Below are 12077 nucleotides of genomic sequence, written 5' to 3'. Positions count from 1 at the left end.
GTAGGAGTAAGCCCCAGATGGTGAATTGGCAAGTGTTTTTATTTCCTCCTAGAACTGGGTTCCTCTTAGAAGAGAATATATAACTAACAAGAGAATTAGAATCAGTTTCTGTTTTAGATATTTAAAAAGAGAATAGAGTATGTTTTAAAACATTCGTGCCAGCTTATAAAAGGATGTAAGAAATTGATCCATGAAAACAAGTGTAAAAGATAGACCGAGATAATGGAAGGGTGGGGTTGAAGGTAATTTATTATATGAGAAGTCTGAGACTAAGGAAAGCATTGATATTGATCAGAATTGTTTTATCTTGCTGATAATCAAGGCAAGTATATGAGGAAACTGAGTGTTGGGGGAGGGGGATCTACATTGACAGATTCTGTCTAGAAACAAAATTTCTCAGCATGCCCCTAAAACAGGGGTGGGGAACCTTTTTCCTGCCAAGGGCCATTGGATATTTAGAACATCATCGGCTTAATATAATTCACTTAATATAAATTTATGTTGCTGTGAAAAAAGCTCCTCGGTTTGTTGAATTCCAAGTCCCGCCAGCGGTGCCTTTGCAGGGCCAGACCAAATGATTTTGTAATATGGCCCGAGGGCCAGATGTTTCCCACCCCTGCCCTAAAAGGAAGACTTCTCCTGAGAATTGAGATTGGCATATAAAAGTCATTTTAATTCTTATCAGTCAACATCCCCTGAGAACCAACTATTTCTCACTCACTGTACCAAGTACTGGGATGTTTAAAGTTGAGTAAGTTATGTCTCCCTGCCCTGGCACTCACAGGCCAATCACTTGAGAAATGGTTGAAGGAAACTAAGTATGTTCAAGGCTGACTTGAAAAGAAAGACTCAGTGGTTGAGTGTTGATGTATGAACCAGGAGGTCAGGGTTTGGTTCCCGGTCAAGGCATATGCCCAGGTTCCGGGCTCCATCTCCAGTGTGGCGAGTGCAGGAGGCAGGTGATCAATGATTCTCTCTCATCACTGATATTTCTATCTCTCTGTCCCTCTCCCTTCCTCTCTGAAATCAATAAAAATATATTTAAAGAAAAGACTTAGAGAAGTTGTACATCCATATATTGAGGACCCTTGTATAATAAACATATGCAGTGTATTTATGCTCACTTGAGGCCCTTGTACTAGGTGTACCGGTTACTAATGCAGATTTTGTAATCAAAGAAAACAGGATAATTTCAAGAGAAACATCAAAAGTGCTTTATTCAAAGTAATGTCCATTGCTAGCTACACATTTCCCTCATCTTTCAGGTAATTTGTGGATACCGTCCCAATAGAATTTTTCTTGTTTTGAGGCAAACCATTCAGAGACCCAATTTGCCACTTCTTTGTATGTTTTGAAGTGCTGCTCAGAAAGTGCGTGTGCCTTCGATCCGAACAAGTGGTCATCTGAAGGAGCAAGGTCTGGTGACTATAGCGGGTGGGTTAATACTTCCCAGGCAAGATCTTTTAACGTGTCTTTAACTGGTTTTGAACTGTGTGATGGTGTGTCATCATGGACCATTCTGGTCATTTTACGATCAAAGCATGGTTCAAATTGATAATTTGTTGTCGGTAATGATCAGTATTAATGGTTTCACCTGGGTTTAGAAGCTCATAATACCACACCTTTCTGATCCCACCAAACGCAGAGCATTGACTTCTTTCTGAAGCGATTTGGCCTTGCAGTCGATGTTGATGGTTGACCTGGATCAACCCATGATTTTGTGCGGTTGGGATTCTCAAAATAAATCCACTTTTCATCGACAGTCACAATTTGATGCAAAAAAGACTTTCTTTCGTACCGTTGAAGCAACATTTTATTGATGACTTTTCAGTTTTCCATTTGTCTTTCGTTCAGTTAATGTGGCACCCATTTTCCTTCCTTTAAAATCTTTCCCATTGCTTGTAAACGATCGGAAATTGTTTGCTGAGCAACGTTTAATCTTTTGCAAGTTGTTTCCGAGTTTGCCATGCATCTTCATCCAATAATGCTTGTAATTGTTGGTCTTCAAACTTTTTCGGTTGACCTGGATGTTCTTTGTCTTTCACATAGAAATCATCGCTTTTAAAGCGTTTAAACCAGCATTCACATTACTTTGAGATGGAGCATGTTCACCATAAGCTTCCCAAAGTTACTAACTTTCAGTAACACTTTTCTTCAAAATAATGAATTAAAACTTCCCGCAAATGCTCTTTTTTGGGCACGAAATTCGACATTTTTAAGTGTAAAAATGTCTATGATGTTAACACCTTCAGAAAATTTGACATATGAAGTTTGGAAGCTTGTTGTAAATACAACAAAATAGCCTAAAAATGTTGAATTTCATGCCAAAAAAAGAGAGTATTTGCGGGAAGTTTTAATTCATTACTGGTTTTCTTCCTACTTCTCTGACTGCTCCAACTTTTAATTCCCCTTTCTAGTTTTTTTAAATTTTGTCTTTTCCTTAAATGTTGCTGTTTCTTAGAGTTCTGTCTTAGCCCAGCTTTCTTATTTACTCTTATAGCTTCTATTACTACTGATAGGCTGATACCCCCCTTTTATATATCAAATCCAAACCTCTCACCTGTGCTTCAGACTCATAGAACCAGTTACCAAATAATGCTTCCTGGAAGCCTCAAATGTAACTCAATGTAACCCAACTAAACTTGCTTTCATTTTGACCCTCTCCAGCCCATCGTCCACATTGCAGCCAGAGTGATCCTTATAAACTATCCAACTCAATGTAACTAAACTAAACTTGTCATTTCCCCTCACTACAAACCTGAGGTTCCCTTATGCTTCCATCTCAATAATGATACCGCTACCCACCCAGCTTCTTCAGCTATAACTCTAATATCGTCTTTTATCTTCTCTTCTCTATCATCTCTTCAATGTATCACCAACTCCTACTGTCTCTAATTCTCAAGTAGGTCTCAAATATACCCACTTTCCTTTATCCCACATCTATTATACTATCTCAGGTTATCATTGTCTCTCACAGGGATTATTGTTGTTGTTTTTACAATATATTTTTATTGATTCCAGAGAGGAAGGGAGAGGGAGATAGAAACGTCAGCGATGAGAGAGAATCATTGAATGGCTGCCTCCTGCATGCCCCACATTAAGGATTGAGCCTGCAACCTGGGGATGTACCCTGACTGGGAATTGAACCATGAGCTCCAGGTTCATAGGTAGATGCTCAACCACTGTGCCAAGCCAGCCGGGCCTCGCAGGGATTATTGTAATATCCTGCTAATGCTTTCCTTTTGACCCTCTCCAGCCCATCGTCCACATTGCAGCCAGAGTGATCCTTATAAACTATCAATTTGGTTAATTACTCCCCTGTTTAAAATGACAAGAATTCCTTGTGGTAGGGACCAGAGTTTAAAAGGTGGGTTGCCTCTAGAAAGTGGAGGGCCTTAAATTCCAAACTGAAGACTTTAGACTTTATCTTGCAGAAAATAGATTTTTTTTTTAAAGGGGGAGTAATGACAAATAGAAATCAGATTTTAAAAATGTTTTTGTAATTTGAGTGCCTGCCATGGATGTCTGGAGGGTTCAGAAAATAATACCTATTCAGAAATCTACTTTTGTTTTGTTTCAGATTATTGCATGTGATGTCAGCTTTTACTAACAAGGGAAACACGTGCTTATTACTTATTACATAGATTATAATCTTCAGAAGATTACAGTCCAGTACACTTGCTAAGCAAACATAATTACTATGACTGAATGAAAATATTAGCAATGTGTAATTAATGTAGAGATGGGTTCATACTTAACTAATGGCCACAGACTTTCAGTTCAAGTGGAACTAAGTTCCAGGACTTCGCTTTCTCTTCAGAAAAGAAATGAGAGTAATTAAGTGCATATGTGAAGTTCACAGATCTTGCAATGATCTTTGAAAGTACTAGGGTCGCGGAAAATGGAGTAGGTAGGGGTCTTATCCTTCAATGAATAAACCTGGGATGATAAGCACTCTGGAGAGGAATTTGGGAGACAAATTGAGAGAAGTTCAGGTCTAATTGGCTAGAAAAGAAAGATCTTTGAAACTGGAACTAGGCTCCAATGATCACCTTCAGTAGTTAACTTTCCCCCCTGTTTTCTGTAGAGCTGGGCTGAGGGATTGAGTTGCTTTGAGAGTTTCAGTTGGACAAGCTGAATGTTGGAATTCAAATAATTATTTTTCAGTCCTGGGAATAACCTTGGTGATAGCTATTCTAGACTCACAGTTGGAAATATGAAACAATGGAGGCCCAGAAAGCTTAAATGGCTTGCACAAGGACACACAGATAGTAAAGTGAAGGAATAGGCCAGAATGTCTACTTCACCACTGTATGCATATTGCCTAGAATGTCTGACACATAGCAGGAGCTCAATAAATATTTATTAAATGAATAAATAATTCTCAGGCTTCTTATTACTTGTAGTATTATTTCCACTGCACCATAGAGAAACTATGACAGATTTAATAATAAAAAAATAAATAAAAAGGAAAAGAAAAAGAGGGTCTTTGAGCAACCGGGACAGGCCTGCACAATGTCAGAGGATAAAGGTCATTACAATACAGATAGATTTCCCTAGCAAAAGAACGTCCCCTTACATGATGTATTAGTTTGCTACGGCTATCATAACAGCCACAGAATGGGTTTCTTAGCCAATAGAAACTTATTTTCTCACAATTCTAGAGGCCATAAATCTAAGATCAAGGGGTTGGTAAGGTTGGTTTTTTTTATTCTGAAGGTTATGAGGGAAGGATCTGTTACAGGCCTCTGTCCTTGGCTTGTAGATGGCCATCTTCTTCCTGTGTCTTCACATCATCATCCCTCTATCATGTGTGTCCAAATTTCCATTCATTTTGGACTAGGGCCCACCTAATGATCTCACTTAAAGAAAATATTTATTTAAATACTGCATCTCATATTTTCTAAAGTACTGGGGGTTAAAACTTCAACATATAAACTTTTAGAGCGGGACATAATTCAGCCCAAAACACATAGAGACCAGCTTTGCTATCACAGAGCATTTTAAACCCTCAACCCCATTCTTTAGCAGCAGCCAAGGTAATGTTAATAGAGCTCCCAGTTTATATTTAAGCAGTCAATTGCCCAAGAGCCTCAAGCTTCTGCTCATGTATGTATATTAAATATGTGAAACAGGAGGGATAGCCTGCCAGATTGCTAAAAGAAGAGACACAGGGCATGGGCTGGCTGGCCCATTTTTTTTTTTTTTAAATGAGGTTATTATAACTGACGAAACAATACTTTCTTCTTTGAAAATGGCTCTTTCCTCATCTTGTAAAATTCTGTAAAACATCGGAAGGGCTTTGATTGTTTTTACCATAGTTATTATTGTTGAACTGTAGCTTAGATGATGAGTGTATATTTCAGGAGTGTCCTGAGGCTCTGAAATAAATGCCTATTGAATGGATCTTGGAGAAAGCCAGTGAGGCTCTTCCATGGTTTCTAGGAAAACCCTTAAGTAAGGAACATACACTGATCTTAGGGGAAAAATAGTTTTGTAGTTAGAAATCATTTGAAATAGGTGATGTTCCATGGTAGTGTGTCAGGGGATTTCCAGGTTCTGTCTTTGGTGGGCATCTGCTATTTGTGTTCAAGTGAGGGAGAGGCTGGTGCTCCTTGCAGAAAATGCCATCTTACTCCATCAGAATGATACTCAGCAGCAGAGCTTTCTGGTCTCCACAACTGACAAACATGATGAGTATCTATAACATAGGACATCTTCTCATCCATGACCCTCACAATTAGAAATACTATCCTGGATCAGGGCCTTCTTTGGACTTATTCCTAGTACCAAGGCTTGAATACTAAATATAGCCTCCAGCAGATGGCACAGGATCATTAGATAATAATCTGATATTTTTGGCATTACTATTAAACACATTCTGACTGTCATTTAATAGACTGTTGCTTAAACCAACAGCTCATCTACAATTTCTATAATGCTGAGCTAAACTTTCAGGCCATTTCCTACTATCAGCTCATTAGACATCAAAGACAAAGAAGCTGCTGTATTCTTGAATGGGAATATTAACAAACATTGGGAGCACCATTATTTGCCATGAACAGTGAATCACTGCAAAAAACAAACAAAACAAAAAACAAGCACAGAAAGCTGTGAGGTCAAAAATAAAAACACTTGGGCAGAGAATCCTAGCTTTGGGGGCGGGGGAGGGGGAATGCGGAGGGGGCAGATAATATAGGGTTCACCCTAACAGGGAAAAATGGTTGGGGAAAACAAAGATTGTGTTTCTCTCTCTCTCTCTCTCTCTCTTTTTTAAATTTAGACATAATCATAACCAAATACCCTTAAGTGAATGGCAATTTTTTTCAGTTCCTAGACCACTAGATACTGAGCTATGATTTGATGCATAATTAAAACAGACAAAAATAATTGTTTGCTAAACATTTATTCTTAATTTTTAATACAGTCCAATTATTTCAACAAGAATGTCTCCAAGGTGGTATTAGTAGGCTTCAAAGGATTGTGGGCTGATGGGTCTTCTTAAGGACCTGTAGGAACTTGCCCCTGTTTACAAATTTTTTCCCTTCCCTTCCCCCAAAATGCTCTCTGTGATCTCTTATTGGCCCTAGAGCAAGATAGATGTCTACAGGATCCTAAGCAGGTTTCCTCTCAGGTAAAATTAATGAAGGTAGTAATATTCTGAAATTTATCAAAGATTGGGGGAAGAGAACTGAGCACTATAGACTGCAGCAAACACAGTTTTAAAATTTGAGTTCTGGAGTTGTTGAGAAACACATTACTTTTGCTTTATGAGATTTTAAGTGTTTATGGAGTCAGGTGTAAAAAAAATCCAATTCAAATTCTAAGTTTTAAAGCTAAATGTTATTCTTAATAGAGATTTCTTCCAATTATGGACTACTTTCACAGGGAGTTTTTCTGTGGAAGTCAGCTTCTGTAGAAGTCAGTTTCCCTACAGTAAAAATCCAGTCCCCTTTCACAATCTATGCTAATTATGCCGAAAAGATGAGAAGTTATTTGGAGGTAAATATAAATGTAATTTAGGCCCAAGAAGAAATATCAACTTGAACACTAAAAATATCTTAATTCTCCACAAGATAGGTCAACCATTTAAAAAACAGACCCAATTCTTTTGACTCTCACATCTGATTATCCTTGTTACTTCTGAAAGCAGTAAATTAACATGTTCCCCAAACAAAACTCCTAAAAACAAATTAAATGACTTGTTTTAAAAATGCACACCACATCTGCACCAAAGAGCAAAGACATCCTGCAGTAAAGGACTACTTGAAGAAGACTAAAAGGTAGAAGTACATGAAATGAGTATAGTTTAAGACTTTGGAAAAAAGACATTCTAACATAACAGAGTTTTCCCACAACCAAAAACATTTGTGTCATCTGGTACCCAGGGTTTCCCATTTTCCTTTGCTGAAGCTTTGGCAAGTGTCGGATGTGGCAGCATTTCTTAAGGACGGTATTGGGACCTTTGCTCTTGGATGTACTCATAGAGAGGGCTGGAGCGCACCGGGGCACTGGCAAACGGACGCTTGCCAGACTCCAGAATCTGCTGACGGCCCTTATCTTTTTCCTCCCAGCCGCGGCCGCGCCTCTGCGCCTCTTCCAGCTGGCGGAGCTGCTCTTCTTCCCGGAATTTCCTCTCCCGTTCCTGCCGGCGCCTCAGTTCTTGCTCGTCCCGCAGCTGCTGCTCTTCTCGGCGACGTAGTAGCTGTTCTTCCGGTTCCTGGAGGAGCGGTCGATCTTCACGGAACTTTCTGTCGCGTTCCCGGCGAAGCTGTTCCTGGACTTCCCGGCGGCGCAGCTGCTGTTCCTCCTCGCGGAGCTTTCTGTCGCGCTCCTGGCGAAGCTCTTGTTCGAGTTCCTGGCGGCGCCGCTGCTGTTCTTCCCGTTCCTGGAGGAGCTGTTCCTCCGCTCGGAACTTTCTGTCGCGCTCCTGGCGGCGCCGCTGCTGTTCTTCCCGTTCCTGGAGGAGCTGTTCCTCCGCTCGGAACTTTCTGTCGCGCTCCTGACGACGCCGCTGCTGTTCCTCCTCGCGGAGCTTTCTGTCGCGCTCCTGGCGGCGCAACTGCTCTTCCTCCTGGCGAAGCTCTTGCTCGAGCTCTTGGCGACGCAGCTGCAGTTCTTCCCGTTCCTGGAGGAGCTGTTCCTCCGCACGGAACTTTCTGTCGCGCTCCTGGCGGCGCCGCTGCTGTTCCTCCTCGCGGAGCTTTCTGTCGCGCTCCTGGCGGCGCAACTGCTCTTCCTCCTGGCGAAGCTCTTGCTCGAGCTCTTGGCGACGCAGCTGCAGTTCTTCCCGTTCCTGGAGGAGCTGTTCCTCCGCTCGGAACTTTCTGTCGCGCTCCTGGCGGCGCCGCTGCTCTTCTTCCCGTTCCTGGAGGAGCTGTTCTTCCTCAGGGAACTTTCTGTCGCGCTCCCGGCGGCGCAGCTGCTGTTCCTCCTGGCGAAGCTCTTGCTCGAGCTCCTGGCGGCGCAGCTGCTGTTCCTCCTCGCGGAGCTTTCTGTCGCGCTCCTGGCGGCGCAACTGCTCTTCCTCCTGGCGAAGCTCTTGCTCGAGCTCTTGGCGGCGCCGCTGCTGTTCTTCCCGTTCCTGGAGGAGCTGTTCCTCCGCTCGGAACTTTCTGTCGCGCTCCTGGCGGCGCAGCTGCTGTTCCTCCTCACGGAGCTTTCTGTCGCGCTCTTGGCGGCGCCGCTGCTGTTCCTCCTCACGGAGCTTTCTGTCTTCTTCCTGAAGGCGTCTTTTCTCCTCTCTTTCCTTCCTCAGCAGCTGCTCTTTCTCCCGCTGCAGCTGCTCCTCCTCGCGCTGCAGCTGCTCCTCCTCCTGATACTGCCTCTCCCGTTCCTGGCGCCTCTTCTCCCGCTGCAACCGCTCCTCCTCGCGCTGCAGCTGCTCCTCCTCCTGATACTGCCTCTCCCGTTCCTGGCGCCTCTTCTCCCGCTGCAACTGCTCCTCCTCGCGCTGCAGCTGCTCACGTAGTGCAGGTTTGGAGTACACTGTGTGGCGGCGTCTCTGGCCTTCCTCCTCTAGTTGCCACCTCCATTTTTGGTCGCGGAGCAGCTCCTCCTGGCGCCGCTCTTCCTCCTGGAGCTGCTCCTCCTGCTCGCGGAACTGCCGCTCCGGCCTCCTCTCGAATCTCTGTAGGCGCTGCTCCTCCTCCTCCTGGCGAAGCCGCCTCTCACGTTGCTGTCGGAGGGGCTGGGAGTCCTCCTCCCGTTCCCGCAGCCGCTGCTCGCGCTCCTGCAGCCGCCTCTCCTCCTCTTCCTCCTGCTCCTGGCGGCGCCTCAGGGGCCCCTGCCTGCGGGGCCTCGAGTAGACCTTGCTCTGCCGGGCTTCGGCCTCGCTTTCCAGCTGCCGCTGCCACCGCAGGGCGCGGCTCTGGCCCAGCTCGCGGGCCTCTTCTTGCAGTTCCTCCTCCTCAGCCAGCTCCTGCTCCCGCCTCCGCTGCTGCTCTCGCCGCTCCTCCTGCTCGCGCCTCAGCTGCTCCAAGAGCGGCTCCTGCTCCCGCCTCAGCTTCTGTTCCAAGCGCGGTTCCCTCTCGCGCCTCAGCAGCTGCTCCCGCCTCTCTTCCTGCTCCCGCCTCTCTTCCTGCTCCCGCCTCAGCTTTTCCAAGCGGGGTTCCTGCTCGCGCCTCAGCTCCTGCTCTCGCCTCTCTTCCTGCTCCCGCCTCAGCTTTTCCAAGCGGGGTTCCTGCTCGCGCCTCAGCTCCTGCTCTCGCCTCTCTTCCTGCTCCCGCCTCTCTTCCTGCTCCCGCCTCAGCTTCTTTTCCAAGCGGGGTTCCTGCTCGCGCCTCAGCAGTTGCTCTCGCCTCAGCTCCTGCTCGCGCCTCTCTTCCTGCTCCCGCCTCAGCTTTTCCAAGCGGGGTTCCTGCTCGCGCCTCAGCTCCTGCTCCCGTTCTCGCCTCAGCAGTTGCTCTCGCCTCTCTTCCTGCTCCCGCCTCAGCTTCTTTTCCAAGCGGGGTTCCTGCTCGCGCCTCAGCTCCTGCTCGCGCCTCTCTTCCTGCTCCCGCCTCAGCTCCTGCTCGCGCCTCTCTTCTTGCTCCCGCCTCAGCTTTTCCAAGCGGGGTTCCTGCTCGCGCCTCAGCTCCTGCTCGCGCCTCTCTTCCTGCTCCCGCCTCAGCTCCTGCTCGCGCCTCAACTGCTCCAAGAGCGGCTCCTGCTCCTGCTCGCGCCTGAGCTGCTCCAAGCGCGGTTCCTGCTCCCGCCTCAGCTCCTGCTCGCGCCTCAGCTCCTGCTCTCGCCTCTCTTCCTGCTCCCGCCTCAGCTTCTGTTCCAAGCGCGGTTCCTGCTCGCGCCTCAGCTCCTGCTCTCGCCTCTCTTCCTGCTCCCGCCTCAGCTCCTGCTCCAAGGGCTCCTGGCGCCCGCGCCTAAGCCTCTGCAGCTGCTCTTCCACCTCTTCCTCTTCCTCCTCCTCCAGGCGCTCCCTCCTCAGCTCCTGCCGTTCCCGCCGGGGTAGCTGCTCCTCTTCCTGGAGCTTGCGCAGTTTCTCCTCAAGGCGCTGGCGCTCTCGCTCTCGCTGCTCCCGCCTTTCTCGCCTTTGCTCTTCTCGGTCGGGAAACTCCTCAGGCGCCCGCCCCTTGCGCTCCTGCAGCTCCTCTTGCTCCTCGCGGCGCGCTTCCCGCTCTCGCCTTTGCAGCCGCTGCTCGCGCCTCTCTAGCTTCTCCCTCTGCTCCTCTTCCTCAGCGAGCTCCCTCTCTCGTTCCTGCCTCTTCTGCCTGCGTTCTTCTTCCAACTCTCTGTCCCGGGGATCAAACCTCCTTTGGTCTTCTTGCCTGCGATCTAGTAACGGGGCCCCCTTTCCCTCATACTTGGCTTCCTCCTCCAGCCCGGAGGCCTCGGCCAGGGCGTAGTAACAAGCTTGAGCCACTTTGAAAATGAACAGGAGGTACTCATTGAAATCTACCAGCCCGTTACAGTCGCGGTCCAGAAGTTCCAGGATCAAATCTACCGTTTCAGGATCATGTGGTCGCTATGAAAAAAAAAAAAAAAAGATGAAAACAAAAGTTTTTTTTTTAAATGTACCATTTACAGCTAGTAAACTTTCTCACACAATATACATTTTACGATATGCAGACGCTCAAAAGACGTAAGAGCAATGAGAAAAATCCCAGTGTGTATGGTGGAGTTTTGTTGTCCTCATGTAAAATGTGGATACCTCATTTTATAGCATACATTTGTTGGAAGTGTTTGCATCTTGTAACTTAATGCTGATTAAAAGAACGCAAGTTCTCTTTAGCTGGGTGAATAAGAATGAACTCATCCTCAACAGAGAAATACAATGGGACTTTATGAAGATGTGCAACAGCCATTTCTGTCTGAAATAGCTAATTGATTTGACTTGACTTTTATTCTATGTTTGAAAAGAGAACAAAACATTTACGGTAACACCATTTTACTGGTGAACAATATTAATTTAATTATTGAAATTTGCAACTAATTTTAAATTCCTTCCAAGTCTAGTTTGATCTGACATCTTTGGTGATAACCTCCCATGACCACCAGTTCATCCACATTGCCATTGCCATCAAGTACATGAAATAATTGCTAGTAACTTCTTTAGTACTCAGACTATAATGACAAGTATCTTCAGGCTCAAAAATGAATGGGAATGTAGTGTAGAGCTATCATGGTGTAAAATGAATATAAAGTCACCATTCCTTGCTCTGGTTGCTCCTGAGAGGGAAGTTCATAACCCAAATGAATAGAGAAATGTCCTTTTCTTCATATGTCTTACCCGAAGAATAGCTCCAAATTCCCTTTCAAGGAGGTTCTTCAGGTCTTTCTTGCATAGTGCTGCCCCATCACAATCATGTGAGGCATATTGATTGAAAACTTCAGTGATATCGAAGATGCTTCTCAGAAGTGGAGACATTTTTTTTTTCCTTTCTTAAGTTCAAGTAAACCTAAAACAATAAAATGGGATCCAGAATTAAACTCTGTTTCTGATCTATGAGAGGTTTTATCCCCACTGTTTTGGGCAGATCCTTAAATAATTTGACTTAACAATAGTAGTTATTTTCAACCTGGACTTTCAAAGCATTTTATTTTTCAATATTGTACAGCCCTTAGAAAAGGGAAGAGAGATC

At 45.4% G+C, this 12077-nt stretch overlaps 1 protein-coding gene across 1 annotated transcript; it reads right to left on the bottom strand.

Annotated features, from left to right (window-relative positions):
- Positions 1 to 6390: 6390 nt before the first annotated feature.
- Positions 6391 to 11863, bottom strand: TCHH (trichohyalin). The gene is made up of 2 exons (XM_054712071.1): positions 11726 to 11863; positions 6391 to 10960 (listed from the first exon to the last, which is right to left on the bottom strand). The coding sequence occupies exons 1-2, from the start codon at positions 11861 to 11863 to the stop codon at positions 7445 to 7447; spliced, it is 3654 nt and encodes a 1217-aa protein (XP_054568046.1). The 3' UTR covers positions 6391 to 7444.
- Between the last annotated feature and the right edge of the window lie 214 nt (positions 11864 to 12077).

Source organism: Eptesicus fuscus, chromosome 22 (assembly GCF_027574615.1).
Source record: "Eptesicus fuscus isolate TK198812 chromosome 22, DD_ASM_mEF_20220401, whole genome shotgun sequence".
Lineage (NCBI taxonomy): Eukaryota > Metazoa > Chordata > Mammalia > Chiroptera > Vespertilionidae > Eptesicus > Eptesicus fuscus.
This window is presented reverse-complemented; position numbering and strand designations above follow the sequence as displayed.

What these genes read in the sequence shown, in the direction of transcription:
- TCHH (XM_054712071.1), bottom strand. Translation starts at nt 11,863, where the DNA reads ATGTCTCCACTTCTGAGAAGCATCTTCGATATCACTGAAGTTTTCAAT. An exon ending in AATTTGGAGCTATTCTTCGG is followed by an intron (nt 10,961 to 11,725) that starts GTAAGACATATG and finishes TTTTTTTCATAG; the next exon opens with CGACCACATGATCCTGAAAC.